This window comes from Corythoichthys intestinalis, chromosome 4, assembly GCF_030265065.1.
Source record: "Corythoichthys intestinalis isolate RoL2023-P3 chromosome 4, ASM3026506v1, whole genome shotgun sequence".
In the NCBI taxonomy this organism is placed as follows: domain Eukaryota; kingdom Metazoa; phylum Chordata; class Actinopteri; order Syngnathiformes; family Syngnathidae; genus Corythoichthys; species Corythoichthys intestinalis.
The window spans coordinates 15,869,883-15,887,930 of record NC_080398.1 but is presented as its reverse complement, the minus strand read 5'-3'; the positions used below and the strand labels follow the sequence as shown (position 1 = coordinate 15,887,930).

At 37.7% G+C, this 18,048-nt stretch overlaps 1 protein-coding gene across 1 annotated transcript; it reads right to left on the bottom strand.

The window, feature by feature from the left end:
- Positions 1-1,530: 1,530 nt before the first annotated feature.
- On the bottom strand, positions 1,531-16,569 carry cpvl (carboxypeptidase vitellogenic like). Its single transcript, XM_057835437.1, has 13 exons — positions 15,122-16,569; positions 14,824-15,005; positions 14,587-14,708; positions 14,312-14,423; positions 11,607-11,665; positions 11,442-11,521; positions 11,298-11,364; positions 10,359-10,481; positions 10,156-10,287; positions 7,199-7,297; positions 6,788-6,961; positions 2,646-2,828; positions 1,531-2,565 (listed from the first exon to the last, which is right to left on the bottom strand). Exons 1-13 carry the CDS (start codon positions 15,124-15,126, stop codon positions 2,467-2,469), a joined length of 1,437 nt encoding a protein of 478 aa, XP_057691420.1. The 5' UTR covers positions 15,127-16,569; the 3' UTR covers positions 1,531-2,466.
- Between the last annotated feature and the right edge of the window lie 1,479 nt (positions 16,570-18,048).

Sequence of the window (18,048 nt, the reverse complement as noted above, 5' to 3'; positions counted from 1 at the left end):
CGTATCATGTTTACATTATACACACACTCTCTTTCTCAACACAGACAGTTGCCTGAGAAAAAACATATTTTACCACTGTTAGACACTACACACGCTGGAGTTAACTCTAGTAGCTGGTGGTAAACATTCATCACAGTGTTTACGTTCTTATAATTTAGTATAAATGCGAAATCATATTGGAGGTATTGCCTCCTCGGCAGCCGCTCTCCACAAACATGTTTTACGTCTCGGTTGGCCCTCCTCTAAGCCTAGCTGTAAGTTTTCTGTAGCCGAAGTGTTCCAATACCAGCGATTTCATTTTCTTCGCTGGGGGAAAAAGTTTGCAAGTTTCACCTCCTCCAGCCATCATGTAGCACAGCTGACTCACTGACACTGAGCAACAACCTGTGGGGGAGGGTTGAGTCTTACAGCTGCGAGCGAGGGTTTTCTCCATGCATTTTTGGGACATAAAAAATAGCTAATACCTTAGGGACGGTATGACGGAAATTTTTTGTGGTTTTGAAACCTTGACGTTTTCATATCAAGGTATACCTTGAAACCGGTAATCGTGTCTAGTCGCGAATAAATATAGAATACACCAGTGGTTCTTAACCTGGGTTCGATCGAATCCCAGGGGTTCAGTGAGTCCGTCTAAGAGGTCCGGTGAAGATTAAGACACGAAGGGCCCTATTTTTGGATGCTGACTAACTCTAGGCATAGTGAGGTTTTAAACCAGCTTTTGGAATATTTTATTTTGTTATCATTTTGTAATGTATTTTAATGAATCTACTTGAACGCAAAGACAAGTGCAACACTTTTTTTTTTTAAAAATAGTTTTTTAATTTTGGCATCACTTAATAGTCAAAACAGATCAATGTATTTTTTTTTGGGGGGGGGGGGGGGTCCGTACATTTAAACCCCTCGTTAACTTCCTGCAACCTTGCAGATGAGAGTTATAGTATAACGAGGACTGGACAACAATTGCCGATGAGCAACAGCCATTAATTGTATTGTCATACACACAAAGCCATAATAAATACAGCCAAATGTTTTTAGACACCTCATCATCATACTGAATGGTCAAGGGTCTCAAAAGCTTTGTCTGCAGATGTAGAATATACTGTAGAGTGGTAATAGTCTTACTCAAATTTGTCTGGACTTTCCTTTTTCCTGTCCTGTCAGTTCTTAAGTGTATCCCCTGAGTAAATGAAGTTTGTAATGCTACCAATAGCTAAGGAGCATACAGTGTATATAGTAGAAGTATATGCAAAGTAGTAGTACATACGAGTAGCACATGTTAAGTGAGCCAAATAAAAGGCTCAAGTTTTTCTTTGGTGGCACTGCTGTTAATGTGAGATTTAAATAATATCATTAATTAATTTATGAGTTAACTCCAATTTAACTAGGGTAGCCCGGTGATATTTAATAAGGGTTTTAATGTTTACAAAATTTAAGTTTATTTGCTGTTTTGACTTTTAGCGCGATGCGTTCTGTTTTATTGTATAATTCTTTCTTGCCTTTTATCATGAACTAAATTTCTCATTGTTGTAAAGCACTTTTGAGGTTTTTGCAAAAGGCTATATAAATCAATTTGATTTAACTGGTTAACATGCCCAGCCTTAAATATAACCTGTTATTTTCAGCTAAAATCACGATTGTGCAAAAACTATTCTCTTCATATCTGAAAAACAAATAGGCGTAATTCAGTTTTATTACGTTTTCTTACAATTTTATGACGTGTCTTCACATAAATGAGTAATAAGCCAGTTTTCATACTTGCAATATTTTTTAAGAAGTCCTTCTTAATTGTTCCAGCATGGGCTAACAGTGACCGTCATTGTGAATACATGAAAAATCTAATCACACAGCGTCTCTTAGTGGATATTATGGTTACTACATACATAATACCTGGCCTAGGTACATTTGAAGAGGACAACAGTGAGTTTTAAGTACCTTTTATTATAGGGAAATTCCACTTAAAAGATATCTTTTAAATGTTGTTTTTTTAAAAGCTAATGAAAAGAAAATCAATATTGTTATGCCACATGGTCTATGAGTGTAAAAATAAAAACAATACCTATAAAACATTCAGAAAACTGAGTGAGGGCACGAGAGTAAAAACGATATTTCATCACTCTTGGTGAATAACAATTAGCCACACATTCAAAATGCATTTTACACAGTTTCATTTAAGAGACATTTAACAGTGATTGGGGAGATTAAAAAAAAAAAAAAAAACATTTAGAGCAGATTAAAAAACAATTTCATTCAAAAATGACTGAATTGTGATATTTTAAAAATGTAATGTGCTATTTTTAAGCACAGTATTATTGTGATAGGCAGCAATATCATCCATCCATCATCTACCATAAGTACCAATCATAATCAATAAGCAATAATCATTATATATATATATATATCATAATCATAATCAATAAGCATTAATAAGTACAATATACATCCACAGTGCTTGATCATCTCAGCTTTTCAAATCCAGCCTCGTGTCGAGAGGAACCTGTCAATCATGTCATAAGACCTGGCCGGCTGGTCGTAAGGCAAAATATGTCCCCCTCCTCTGATGATGACCTGCGTGATAAGAAAACACATTTTAAATTAATCTGCTAGTGAAGTACTACTCCACGAGTAGGAGTTGCTTATGAGCCCACCTGGTAGAACTCTCCCACTTGTCTGACGTAACCGGCCACTTCAGTGTCCTCTGGCTGAAGCTTCCAGGGAAAGCGCGGTGCCGTCTTGTATTCGGCTGCTCCGGTCCAGTTGACGGTGGGCAGGAACCGCTCGGTCAAAGGAGCTGCCACAATCACATCCAGCTGACCACTGTAGAGCAACACCTGCGGTGTGGGGTCAGGGAACAATTTAGGGCTGTCCCAAACGACAAATTTTCTCCCGATTACTCAGATGACTATTTTTACGATTAATTGACAAATCTAATAATTTTTTTTTTACATGTTTTTTTTTTTTTTTTTAACTAATTTAGCAATGTAATTCTTGTTGCCGCTTAATAATTCACAAAAACAACACTTAAAGCTGTAATGTGAAGTAATTTCATAACATGCCAAATAGGGTCACAATTAAAGTAATTAAACATTGTCCAACAAATAAAGCATGAAAAAATAATTTATATGTTGTATATTTGACAAAATAATCGCGTTTCCGAAGTTCGAGCCTGAAAGGGGACGAACCCGGAAGTGATACGTCACACCGAGAACAGCGATGGCAGCGCTCCATATGGCCGCCATACAAAGCCCTTCAAACAATGATTCAAACAGCGATATAAGCGATAGATCGAGCGCAAATGAGGAGATCCAAGTTTTTGAAGAGTTGGAGGAAGAAGAGGAGGTTGGAATTTTATGAAGGACCTAACATGTATTAGCCAGACGCTAATCAGGATGCAAACAATGTGCCTAGACTACCTGACATGGAATGGAGACAAGGCCCATCGAGATTACAAGATTGGTAAGATATAGGCTGTTATTATTTTCATGATTTGAAGATGCAGGCATTTGCACATAATTTAATGTTTTTGTCTATCTGATGACATTGTTTAAAAAAATAATCAGACTGCATGTTCATTTTGGCAGATCCGGCAGCGCTCATGCATATAAAATAATAATATAAAAACTTTCTGGGGGGGGGGGTGAGTCGTTGATGGCTTTCTCCACTTTATTGTGGCAACAATAAGAAGACAAAATAATAGCGGACTGCCGCCACATTCGACCGCGAAGTTTTGCTTCTCGCCCATCTCCGCCTCGCCTCGTACTACCAGCTACTACTTCCAGTCCCAGCGTCTCTTAAACGGATCATGCATAGTGTCTTGTTATGAGCGTTTTGTTGACAAAGGTATCGAACACACGACGTGCTTACAACTTTGTTTCTTTATTAACACATGGAACTAACAGTAGCTGGGGCTCTCGGCAGCAAGTGGCGTCTAATGGCGTGAGGAAATGTAGTTTTTTCACACAAGCGAACGGATAACAAAGCACCACTTCAGTGTTGTCCCGAGACTACATTTCCCATGATTCACTGCGTGACTTGAGCCGCTCGCTGATTCGCTGCGAGATTGACTCAATGCCAACACGCTCGCTGTCACCTGTCAGTGGCTCGCGCGAAAAACAAACTAGAAGGCTATCAAGCGATCACCGTGAAAGAAACGCCGCTACAAATGCAATGCAATGCTTGAAGCATGAAGGTGGAAATACATAATACAAATACAAATAAATGTGCACAAACTCACCGGCGGTTTAAACCTGCCGCTGTCAACGCTCTGGGAGGTCGCATTTCACAGCATTCTGCCGCGGTCCTCCTCGCCAGATTTTTGCTCGCCATTCACGCTCGTTTGCATTTGATCTATAGTCTGATACACTCCCGCTTTTTCGGTGAGGTCTTTTGTGTTTATTCGTTATTGGATCGTGTTTGTTCACCACAGTAAATAAGAGCACTGAAGCAATAGGTGTAAGTCGCCATTTCTGTTCAACCCGTTTTCCCCTGTTTTGTTTAGTGTAAGAAGCTCTTTGTTCTTTTTCATGATCAGGGTTTAGTTAGCGGGTGGGGTTCAAGTGTAGATTCTTTTTGTTTATTGTTTTGGCCTGGGCTTACCCTGAAGCCGCGCTTCATCCACATTTTGTACATATTCATTGCGAGTTTGATTGTTGTGTAAATAAATTTGTGCCACTTGTGAAATTGTGTGGCTCGTTTTATGTTACGCCCTTGGGACGTGACACTAGCGAACACAACAACAACTATGCCACGACTATTGCCACGAGTTGGCTTTCAGCTAACGTCGCAAGCTTATACTGTTCAACAGTTGGCAGCTCTGCTTTGACAAAGTCATCAGTCATCTATCCAAAAATCACACTTACTTTTTGGCAAATACTTGATCATAAGCAGACCGGTTAAGGAAGCAGGCATCTTCGAAGTGTTTGCAGCAGAGAAGACTACTCGATGATGGCGTGAAATTCATTCGCTTTGTGCGAACGAAAGATGTCCATTTACGTGCCCTGCTATCCTTTGGCCACTCATACAACTTTTCGTTTGAGTGAGAACAAAACATCGCCACACACCGCCGTGTCATCTTACCGAGAAGCAATGCAACAAACAATACTGTTCTATGGCAGACTTCCCTCGCACTTCCCGGTGTGACGTAATTTCCGAAGATTTCCGAAGATTGCCGAAGATAGCCGAAGAAAAGCATTTTTGTTGTCAAGGGCGTTGCCATGGGTTAAACAAAGAATCTGGAAGGGTTGCGTTAAAAAAAAAATGAAAATAAGCTTATAATTGTTTAGCCATTGATATTATTCAAAAACATGGTTGGCCAACCTTAGTTCACATTTCCCCTTTAAAGTACAAATAAACATATAAATAACAATAATAGATCACAAACAATGAGGTCAGATGCTGATAACTAGTGCAAAAGAATGGAATGTAAACAGATTCAGAACACTGACTTCACCTTTCCAACATGATTCATACCAATGCTTAAAAAAATATCTAGCATTAATATTATAGTACACTACTTTACATAGTATTATAATAATTATAATACCTATTCATTGCCAATCAGATTTTTCAGAAAGGGTTTCATTTTAAAGCTATTCTTGGTATAGAATCTGAATTCTGAAGTATGTGGGATTAACTCCAAAAATCGTTATAATATGATGAATATGACGTGCTCTTAATATGAAATATTCACCGGAAGTACGTTTGCTAAACCGTAAGTTTTACACTCCGCAAAAAAAGCACTTTTTGTCATTGCATGTGGTGTCAGTAATAGATTTTTTTTTTTTCATTTTTTGAAGTGTCACCTTTTAACCGCAAGTTTGCCTTGTTTTGTATGTCTGAACTTTAATTCTATGCCATGTTGATGACCAATAAACATCTGTGAAAGGAACTGGAGTCTCATATGCCATCAACATGCACGCACAAATATATGCACGCACACATGCTGCAATAAAACAGCCGTGAAAATTACTGCCCTTGTATTTTTTTACCGTGCCATAAATGGACTCATCGCATCTCGCGACAGGCTTAGCAGCTTCAATAAAACATGTTGTGAGTTAGTTAGATGGACTTAGGATCTGCCAGCTTGTTGTCTCCTGTCGTCTTCCAAAATTACAACTGGGTGAAGGCGCTTTCGGTGTTCATTCACGGCCGACGTGCAGCCAAGCTTCGCATTGAAGAGACAGCACACAATAGTGTACCCTCCTTTGTTTCGTTGAAATAAGTCAATGTTTTCCCACTCTGGTGTGCTTTTTTGGCTTTGCCGCTTTCCCCGCTTGCATAACGAGAGTCCGACTAATCTCAACATTCCACGCATATATTTTTTCAACCCTTCATTAACTGGCGACGGGATGTTGTGCTCGTCGACGCATTTACGTCATCGATGACGTCGACTACATCGACTAGTCAGGACAGCTCTAGAGCAACTATGGGTGAGGAAAAATACAACAGAGTCCCCTCTTAATCTTTTCCGAGTCATTGCTCAGTACAGTAGACAGCTTTTCAAAAGTTGACACTAAAGATCTTTAACCCTTTGCAGAGAAAATGACTATTTTTGCCAATTAAAAAAAAAAAAAAATCACGCTTAATAATTTAAACCAGGAAGAGTGGCTGTGAATGCTCATGTTTCACTGGCAGCCCATGACTTAAATAACGCCCCGTTTATAAAAAAAAAAAAATCAAATAAAAATAAAATCATAATTCATGCATGAAAGGGTTAAACCGGGCATTTACACTACAAAGAGTTCTTCAATCACAAATTTAGGTGTTTTTTTTAAAATAAAAAATTGGTGACCTTATAGTTGTCCATAAGCACCCCGAGCCAGGGCTTGATGCTCTTCATCACGTCCTGCATCAGGTGCTTCTCCACCTGCCAGCCGCTGTGGAATTCCAGGTTGCCCACGTGAATTGCGCGACGCACTTCCGGGAGCGTCACGAACATTGAGAAGTACTCCTGGTCTTTAGGTTCCTGTCGTATAACATGCAAACAGAAGTGGACACTTCATGAGGAACACCTGAGAACCTATTTAACACTGTAATGCAACATTCTAAGAAACATGCATGTTCAAGATATAAATGTCTTTGGATGTGAATATGAATGGCACTGAAACATGATCATTAACAACCAGCCCCTCCCAGTTTAAATGGACCAGAAGGTCTGTCGTCAATGGCAGTTAATAAGGTTAAAACCGATATTTCCAAGTACCTGGCATGACAAGTAGTTGTAGTAGTTGGTGCAGCCTGTTGCATTCTGGTAGAAGGAGGGGTATGGCACCAGGTCACCATTCAGCAAACTGTCAAAAACCTGGACAGAATGTGTACAGGTGCATCTCAGAATGTGTGAATAACAGGGAATTATACTTCAGTTGTTCTGTTCAAAATCAACTTCTTTTGTTTTAACCTAGACATTAAAATAAGGTAAATAATCATATTTATTATTCGAAATATCCGTCATGTTTTAGCTTGGAATCATTAATTGATGTCTAATACTTAGTTTAAAAAAAAAAAAAACGACTTAAGTTTAAAAAATTATTCACTCGCAAACTTTTAAAGAGGTAAAAAATTAGCATCTGTAAAAATGTCACAGATATCTACCTCATAACTATCGCTTAACTGCATTATTTCGTTACTTTTGGTTTTTCCCCAATATTTTAGATGATAAATAATCGTTCCAAACAAAGAAAATCTCGACCACTCCTTGATGTCTGCGATTTCTGCATCGCAACCATTGTTATATTACCATGTTTCACTCATAAAATCTCCCAAAAATCCGGCTGTGGCCATTCACAGTTGTGTCTTGACACCCGGTGACACATTCTACATGAAGTTTTGGGATCGAAAAGAGGTAAGTACACGATAATATCTCGTTAAAATCATGGCGTCTTTAATTATGCTCTCGCGTGCTCTCACCTTCAGTTTGCTGTTTAAATTTTTTTTTTTTTAAATGCCGTCCAGCTCAAAATTTTTCTTCCCCAAGAAAATTGAGATTTTAAGCTTCTAATGATGTATCACACGGCAATCTGGCAATTTTGAAATTTGGCCAAATTGAGGGTCTCAGAGCGGAACTTTAAGTCACCTAAGTGTTTTCCGCCACATACTCAATGCTACTGCTCCACCGAAGGCACCCCGTTTACTGCGAGAGCGAACAATAAGATTTAACGTTAATGTACCTTGCTAACGTAACATTAGCCCTGCGGAGGGCTAAGTTTCTATTAATTATGACAACCTGTCTTTCATACAGGGTTTATTCATTCATTCATTCATTTTCCATGCCGCTTTTCCTCACGATTTAATCTGTAAAAACACAGCGCTGTGGAGTGATGAGGGTGTAAAATAAAAACATAATAAAGCTAACTGTCAATTTTAGCTCAATAGTCATTGAGTAGCACTTGTGCCTAATGTGCTCCAATACAGCAGGTATCATACATTTATTTTGAACACTGCAAAAACTCAAAATCCTATCATTACTTAGAATTTAGACTTATTTAAAACAGCTTCATACAAATGGAAAATGAAATGAAACACATGGGAACTAGACCTAGCTTTGAAGTGATGTGTGTTATCAAGCGTAATAACATATTTAGGTAAGAAATGCTCTTTAATAAGATCTTATGTTTTTTGAGTGAAAGCAGTGAATTTGTTGGGGGGTTTTCTAGTCACATCTAGGCATGTGCCGGTATGAGATTTTGACGGTACGATAACCGTGAGCAAAAATACCGCGGTTTCACGGTATCACGGTATTGCAATTATAGCTCCAAAACTTTGAGATGTATGGGTTTAAAAAAAAAAAAAAAAAAAAACTTTTTTCCATTGAACTTTTTTTTTTTTCAGAACATATTTGCAAATTGGAACATGAATATAATGTGAAAATAAATTAATGTGAAAATAAATAAACTAACAAAAAATAACAAATATTTTATATAAAATTAAAATAAATAGAACCTAGACTATACCCACAGCCACAGCTCAAGTTGCTCAATATTAGAGCAAGAACAAAATAATTGCTATAAAAAAGTAAAAACACTTCTAAATAAAATTAAAAATATATACTGTATGACTTTTTTTGAGGGGGAGAAGCTGCAATTTCGCCATTTTCAGCCACTGTCAACGCTCTTCTACATGATGTCATGCCTTTGTGTTAAAAAGAAGAAAGAATTCATAAGTTAATAAGTTAGTTAAAGATGTGTAAGTTAGTTTTATAAGTTAGTTAAAATGTAAATATGTTGAGGAAAGGTTTCATCTGAAACAAAAAGTGAGGAGTGAGACCTCCTATCGCAATTAGCGATCTTTGACGTGATCCTTTTTTTTTTTTTCTCTCCCTCCTTCATTTAAGCTTGTTTCTCACTCAGCGGCTGTGAGACAAGAAACGTCGACGAAGCTGCTCTCCCAGCTTAGCCTAGGCTAATAACATTCGTCTTTGTAAGTTTTAGTTAGTTTGTATATTGAATTTGAAAGGAAAATGTATGTTTTGTTTTTGGCGACCTTTTTCATGGTGCTACTGCTATCCTGTTGAACCTACTCACATGTGGAAAAATACAATTGTATAACGTTTTAAATGTATTCATTTGTATATTTCACCACGATTTGAGAGCTCAATAAATTGAAGAAAAGTACGCCTTGTGTTTGGAGGGTTTGTTTTTGGGTTTGCTGTTTAGCAGAATAGCGTCACTGACACTCACGGCAACAAACGGGAAGGGTGAGCGCTGCCGCACCAAGCCACTTCGGCTGCATTTTGGCACATGAAAAATAGCGAATACCGTACTAAGGTTTGACGGAAAATTTTAGTGGTTTTGAAACCGCGACGTTTTCACACCACGGTAAACCGTGAAACCGGTAACCGGCACATGTCTAGTCACATCTAGGATGCAGTTGTTGGCTGTTTTTACAATGTATATCTAAAATAAAGACATTGATTGTCTAAAATGGTTCACTGTTAGGGGAAATGTTTTGCTTTCTAATATATATTTATAATTGATATTAATCAAATATATATATATATATTTAATCCGATTAATCAATTGAATTTTCAGTGGAAATTCTTGATTACTAAAATATTCAATAGGGGCACCCTAGCGGCATTTGCTCATTTGAACAACCTAAACATAAACTCATTTTCCAAATTTATTGGGCATCTTTTAGGTTCAAATCAACTTTGCGTTTTACCTCAAAAGCCTCCAGCCACTTCTGCTGCTGGATTAGCTGGACCCCCAAATCACTCTGCTTGTTGACATACTGTTTCTGGATTTCATCGATCATGCCCGTTTGGTACATAAATTCACCGTAACCACCCAGCATCTATAAGAGAAAGAGAAGAACGTTTGTATCCACACAGAAGACACCTGACACTCGTGTTGGCAGTTACGCACCATTTCTGGATCACACAGGCCATCACCAATGGCCATGCCCTTGAAGTTGATTTTGATCTTGGCAGTCGGGTTGTTTTTATGAATGTAATAAGAGATGGCTGGAACGTACTTCCCTGCGTAGGACTGAATAGACACACGGATAATTAAAATGACAATAAAGTGATACCTCGCTACTTCGCGCTTCAAACTTCGTGTCCTCAGTCCATCGCAGATTTTTTTTCCCGATTAAAAAATAATTAATGCAGTATTTTATAGAGCTGTCCTGATCCGATCACGTGGTCTCTCACTCTCGCTCCTGACGCTTTTCTTGGCCAGGCAGTGCACTGGAGTTGCTTATTTAAGTTAACGATGATTGACAGATGCTAATGTTTGATCTTGCCAGAGACGCTTGGAAGCCGAAACTTCAGAGCGCCGCATGTGTCAATCATCATTTAACTTGTTAAACAGTTGCTGTGGCAACTCATTGTATCTAAGTAACCAGCTTGTGCGGATTTGAGTGAACTCACTCCACGACGCATTTAATAAAGACAAGCATTATTCTACTTCATTCTTATTTGAAAATAATTCGGTGGGACAGTAACATGTTTAAAACTTATCATAATTATTACATATGAAGTGCTTAAAAAACATTAAAATATTTATATCCATAAGTTTTTTTTTTATTATATTTTGGGTTGGGGGGGGGGGGGGGACATATCTTATATGTATCTATTTCCGATGCTAAATCTGAATTGATACATTGAACACATCCCCCCCCAAAAAAACATTTTTTTTTTAGGTTGGGGGGGGCTACTTCAGGGTTTTTCACTTATCACGGCAGGTTCACCATAAAAAAATGAGGTAATCGTGGCTTTTGAGGCCTAGCTGTACCATACATGCTTGTATGACCACAGAATCTACGAACTGACGATTAACTGCCAATAAATTATAAAGACTTGCCTCTCCTGTCGCATAGAAGTCATTGGACTGGTATTCGGGAAACAGTTGGAAAAACTGTATCAAAGCACTTGGAAAGCAGAAGAATGGTAACACTTAGATGCAAGCAAATGAAACTGAAGCTACAACTTGAAAGCAGTATTGCACCTGTACAGATCTCTGCCGACATCGTCCTGATTCTGAGCGTAGCCACGATCGTCGTCCGTGAAGCTAAAGCCTGTACCAACCTGAAAAAGGGAAGAAATAGAAAAAAAAAACATTAAGGTATGTTAATTGTTCTATAAACAGCATGCATTTTAACACGATACCTACTGGATTGTCAATGTATAACACTGAATATTTTGTGGTCCAGGCGTAATCCCTCAGTTTCACTGCAACATAAAATTTTCTAATTAAATGGATATGCGGTATTATATATATACAGTGATCCCTCGCTACTTCGCGCTTCAAACAACGTGCCCTCAGTCCATCGCGGAATATTTTCAATTAAAAAATGAATACATGATTTTATTTTAAAATGTTAAATTATATACATGTACTAATCATTATTTTCTTAAATTTATATCTCATTTATATCGTAATTAATACATTTGCAGTGCTGAAAAACCATTTATAAAAATATACATACATTACACATATTCGGTTTTTTTTGTTTGTTTTTTTAATAATTTGTGAAAAAAGGGAAAAACGTGTCGTATATGTACAGCGGTATGAAAAAGTATCTGAAGCTTTTGGATTTTCTCACATTTCTGCATAAAATCACAATCAAATGTGATCTGATCTTTGTCAAAATCACACAGATGAAACTGTCTTGATTTAACTAAAACCACCCAAACATTTATAGGTTTTCATTTTTTAATAGCATCCAAACAGTGACAGAAGGGGGAAAATAAGTAAGTGAACCCTCTGCCTAAGGAGACTTAAAGAGCAATCGAAACCAATTTTTACCAAACAATTTAAGTCAGGTGTGTGCCCACTCACTGATGAGTGGTTTAAAGCTGCCCTGCCCACTATAAAACACACACCTGGTAAGAATTGTCTTGATGAGAAGCATTGTCCAATGTGCATCATGGCTCGGTCAAAAGAGTGTCTGAAGACTTGCGATCAAGGATTGTTGATTTGTATTAAACTGGGAAAGGATACAAACCCATTTCTAAACGCCTGGATGTTCATCAATCGACAGTTAAAGAAGTTGTCTACAAATGGAGAGAGTTTTGCACTGTTGCTTCTCTCCCAAGGAGTGGCTGTCCACTAAAGATGACGCCAACAGTTCAGCGCAGAATGCTCAAAGAGGTTAAAAAGAACCCTAGAGTGTCTGCTAAAGACTTACAGAAATCACTGGCACAGTCCAATATCTCTGTGCACACATCAACTACATGTAAAACTATGGCCAAGAATGGTGTTCATGGAAGGACTCCTTGGAAGAAGCCACCACTGTCTAAAAAAAAAAAAAAGCATTGTTGCTCATTTAATGTACCCAAAAAGGCACTTGGACACTCCACATAAGTTTTGAAAAAATATTTTGTGGCCTCATGAAACCAAAGTTGAATTGTTTGGGAGTAACACATAATGTCATGTGTGGAGGAAAAATGGAACAGCTAACCAACATCAACACCTCATCCCCACCGTGAAGCATCGTGGAGGGAGAATCATCATTTGGGGCTGTTTTGCTAACTCAGGGCCTGGACAACTTGCAATCATTCATGGAAGAACAAATTCAAGATTTTATCAATATGTTTTGCAGGAAAACCTGAGGCCATCTGTCAGATGGTCTAATGCTGCAACAAGACAATGATCCAAAACACACAAGTAAATCAACTTTGGAATGGTTTCAGAAGAACAAAATACACGTTCAGGAGTCCAGACTTGAACCCCTTTGAGATGCTGTGGCATGACCTAAAGACATCATGCCAGACATACCAGGAATCCGACTGAACTACAACGGTTTTATGGAGAAGAATGAGCCAAAAGTAGTCCTAATGGATTTGCCAGACTGATCTGCAGCTACAGGAAGCGTCTGGTTGAAGTTATTGCTGCCAAAGGGGGGGGGGGCCAAGAAATATTAAATGTGATGGTTCACTTACTTATCCCCCCCCCATCTGTCACTGTTTGCATACTATCCTCATTAAAATGTGAAAACCTATAAATGTTTGGGGGGTTTTGGTTAAAGCAGACACTGTTTTTTCATCTGTGTGATTTTGACAAAGATCAGATCACATTTGATGTTGATTTTATGCAGAAATGTGAGAAATTCCAAAAGGTTTAGATACTTATTCATACCACTGTATCTCATTTCAATGCTGTAAAATCTGAATATATGGGGGGGGGGGGGGGGCTCCATTAACCGTGAAAAACGAGGGATCACTGTATATATATATACATACACATATATATATATCTACATATATATATATATATATATATATATATATATATATATATATTTTTTTTTTTTTTTAATCTATTAAATTGTAAATATATTTTAACTCTTAGGCTGCCATTGACGGCAATGGACGTACAATTGAGCTCCTCCCAGTCAAAATGGATTGGACGTCTATTGCTGTTAGTCATTATTTTTAACATAAACTTACTTTCCCTATTACTAACTACCACAGCACATATTCTTTGTATACAATACGTAAACCTGGGCTGCAAATAAATAAGTTAAAACAGACTTTTCGTCTAGTTGTTCATTGGCAGTAGAAGTAATACATGTATCAGCATGCACTTTAATCTTGATTATGAATATCACATGCTGCTTGCAAATGCTGTCATAATACAGTAAGGCCGTTTTTTAAGGGCAATGGTAATTTCAGAGCAGCTTGTGCACCGTCATCTTTGCCATTGTGTTTTACAGATTATTTTCATTCCCAGATTAGGACCAGATTACTTCACAAACAAGAATTCCACATAAAGAAGCTTGTTCACGCTCTGCACTCGCTTCAAATATGTAATGTGTGTCCTGTCAGCATGGGCCGATTACCGGATTGCGGAAGGGTGTTGAGTCATTTTCTCACCAGTCAGGTTCTTATAAACCACATAGGGGCCATGCTCCACGAAGAGTCCGAACATGGAGCTGCCTCCGGGGCCCCCTTGCAGCCACAGCAGGACAGGGCTGTCAACTGATGGCTGGATTAGTCAGGCACAAAAAATGACATGGGATTTCAGCTTGATCTTGTGGTTGTTATTCAACAGGAGTTGAGGGCACTTTTTCTTTTATTCTTTAATTTCTCAATAAATAGAACAAAGAAGAAAACAAAGGGGTTATTTATAGTAGGAAATTTGAGTTTACCATGAACGCAGGGAAGAACCAGAAGAAAAGATTACTGTTGTATTTCTTGTTGACAGTGAGGTAGCCGGCATAACCTTTTACGTTTTCGCCAGGCAGATCTCCAACCACACTCAATCTCCTGGCTGGGGAAAAGAAAAAATATAAAATAAATTATTTATTTTTCCAATTTCAACACACTGCTTACCCAGCATTCACTCAATTTGTACAGTTGTTGCGATACGTAAAGAAGCACTTTACCTTCGTCAATGGCACCCTTTTCAAGGTAAGGCGTGAGAAAGAGAGGTGAACCGGGGTCCACGCCATTGAGGCTGCTAACGTTGAGCGATTTTTGGCAGAAAAAGAACGAGCATCTCCGTGTTTCGACTGGAACCAGAGCGGACCACAGTAGTACAAAAACACCCGCCGATTCTATCCACGTTCTGACAATATTCACAAGTAAGCAGGCATACACGTTAAGCACTTTGATATACTATAACACGCGTCGTCAATATGATTTTTTTTTATAATCATTTAATATAGTTTTGTTTAAACTCACCTCATGTTGTCGGTTGTTGATGTTGAGTGCCCCAAAACCAATTGAAAGTCACATGACCGGCTCAGCGAACCATCACGTGATCGTTAGAGAAACACGTGGTAAAAATTTCGTGATTTTCCCTGACTCATGTCTTGCAGGAGACTTCACGACTAATCACGTGCTTTTAAAACGATGCTGTTGTTGTTGTTGTTGCTGTTTTTTTTTATTGCAGCATGTTTTACTTCAATTTGACGAGGTTAAGTAGGTCACTGTGCGCCCACGCGGCACTGCTGAAAAGGAATACTATCTTGTTATCCAGTAAAGTTAATAATTACCTGAAAGTTAACATTACTACTTTCAGATGATTTTTCTTCACATTGTGAAGTACAACAAATTAAAATGTTTCTTTAAAAGGAAAAAAAAAGTTTTGGATCCTTTGATAAATGTCTTGACTATATCTGACTGTAGTTGTAGAATCAACCAATTTAGAAATGCTTATTATTATAATTCTTATTATTTTAACAATTATAGACGTACATCAGCAGAACGGTTATATAATACATAAACTTCATAATGGTATTGACTAGGGTGACCAAATGTCCTCTTTTGCCGGGACATGTCCTACTTTCACGTAGTATCCTCCTCGTCCGGGCGGGTTTTATAAATTTATAAAAATGTCCGGTTTTTAGGGTTTTTCACAGGACCAATTTGAATCCCTTCGGCCGCTGGGTGGCAGCAGTTGACATGGCTCCTACTAGAAGGGAGGGAAGGAGTAGTTCTTCTTGTTTTTGTTGGCAGTTTACCCCTATCATGAAGCATTACCGCTATCTACTGGGTTGACAATTTGGCCACAACGCCTGCCCAGTCGTTAAGTTTTTTACACTAAATACGTATATAATGGCAACTGTTGACTTCAGTCGGAGCGTTGACTGTAAAATCCCGTTTGGTGTCGCATCGTTACGCTGCCGATGATTGTAAACTTTTATAGCAAAGTTTGATTTTTGCCTCAGCTAACTATCAGTAAGCTAAACCACGCTAGGCATTATGGGAAACGTAGTTTTGAACTGCTACGTTTGGAAACATGCTGGTTGAATAGTTTGGCAATTTTTTCAGTTATTGTTTGTGTGCAATCTATAGCATTGAATGGGAATAACAATTTGTCAATGACAATTGTCGCTATAGTAATTTATAAAAATGTTTAGTTGGCACATAGCCTACTGTGTGTATGTGTATTGACTGGTTTGTTTTCAAAATGCATTTTTCCATCCAGAGTGAGGGGGCACACTTTAAATATATTAAAGTGATAGAGCCATCTTTGAGTGAACTTCGAGTAAAATTCAAGTATCTTAAGGCTGGGCTGAGTGTCCTCTTTTTTGGAAATCAAAATATGGTCACCCTAGTATTGACGGGCCGATTAGTAGAGGGCCTATCTCCGTCAAAGCTGACCAAGTGGAAACACTGACAAAGAGTTTTTTATGTTGAAAATTCTTGTGAATAAATGCGTAAATCCCACAATTCTTTCTACATATGGACGTAAAGCAATCTCAATTTTTGTTTAAAAGCAAAAAAAAAATGGGCAGTTAGCAATTGTTTTAAGTAAATATGTCGAATGTGCTGCTCGTCTTTAAGTCAATGTTGCAGCGCCTTATCACAACAAAGAGCTTTTTATGTTGAAATTCTTGTGAATAAATGCTTAAATCCCTGAATTCTTTATGGATATGGACGTAAAACAGTCTCGATTCTTTGTTAAAAGACCAAAGAACCAGGCAGTTAGCGTTTATTTTAACGTAAATATTGCGAACTATGATGCCAATGCCGTAGCGGCTAATTTTCCCCATTGATTTTTTTCACGTTTCAAAATGCATGCATGGTATGAAAAATATAATGATTACCTTGACTCCTCGAACAAATAACTCTTGAGGCAATACTTCCTGCTTGTATGCGGTACAGCTTTCGTACTTTTATCCTAAATCCGGCGTTGAATCGCGCCATGTGTCGATGCGACCGTCTGCGAATAACTGAAGCAGATTGTGGGATGGGCCCCCTGCTTGAGGGCGTTGCGCAGTGGCTGGCCGAAGTGACCCGTCGGTACAATTATGAAGTCTATGTATAATATAACCTATATTATATTAATATGGAAATAGAAAATATATAAAGTTATATTAATTTTAGATCTGATTCCTTTCCACTTTTCACGTGCGTAGGGCACATTAGATTCCATAATTAAAAAATAAGTAAATTAAAAATTAACCAAAAAAAATCATCACTGAGGGTCAATAAAGGATAGTTCATTCAATTTACAATTACTTTTTTTTTTTTACTTCACCCAATATACAATTGCTTTTATGACATTTTGTTCACAACAAATACGATTATACAAACATGGGGTGAACAATTCACATACAATCTGCAAATTTACAACAACAACAAAAATACATAAATGGAAATAATCATAATAAATAAAAAGGGCGGGGGTTATTTTGAACACAAGTTGTATTGTTTGCAAATTCTCTTGGTCCTTATAGCCTTGGGGTTCAAAGAGAAACTTAAATCGTCCAAATATAAAGAAAACATTTTTCCAAAAACATGAAAATTTGGTCTTTGATTTAAATATTCTACACAGTGAATTTGGAATTTTGCCAAATTTATACAACAATTACACAACAAATTGTTTATCTTTTCCTGTTTCTTCAATGTTGGATAGACCAAATAAAATACGTCTAAATACTATTTTCAATGAGGGCTCAACATTGTAGTTGATCAAATTGTTCAGGTCAACCCAAAAGATGTGAGAGTAAGTACACGCCCAAAACAAATGGGAAACAGTTTCCTCTGCCTTTGCACAAAAGGAACATAATGTATTAATATTAATTTTAAATTTTACCATTGTTGTCTTTACAAGATAACACCTGTGAATTTTTTTTTCTATTTTCAGTGTGATTTCTTTA

Coding starts and splice junctions, on each gene's coding strand:
- cpvl (XM_057835437.1), bottom strand. Junction 11,365..11,441: donor GTCGGCAGAGATCTGTACAG/GTGCAATACTGC, acceptor CTGCTTTCCAAG/TGCTTTGATACAGTTTTTCC. Junction 6,962..7,198: donor ACAACTACTTGTCATGCCAG/GTACTTGGAAAT, acceptor GTTATACGACAG/GAACCTAAAGACCAGGAGTA.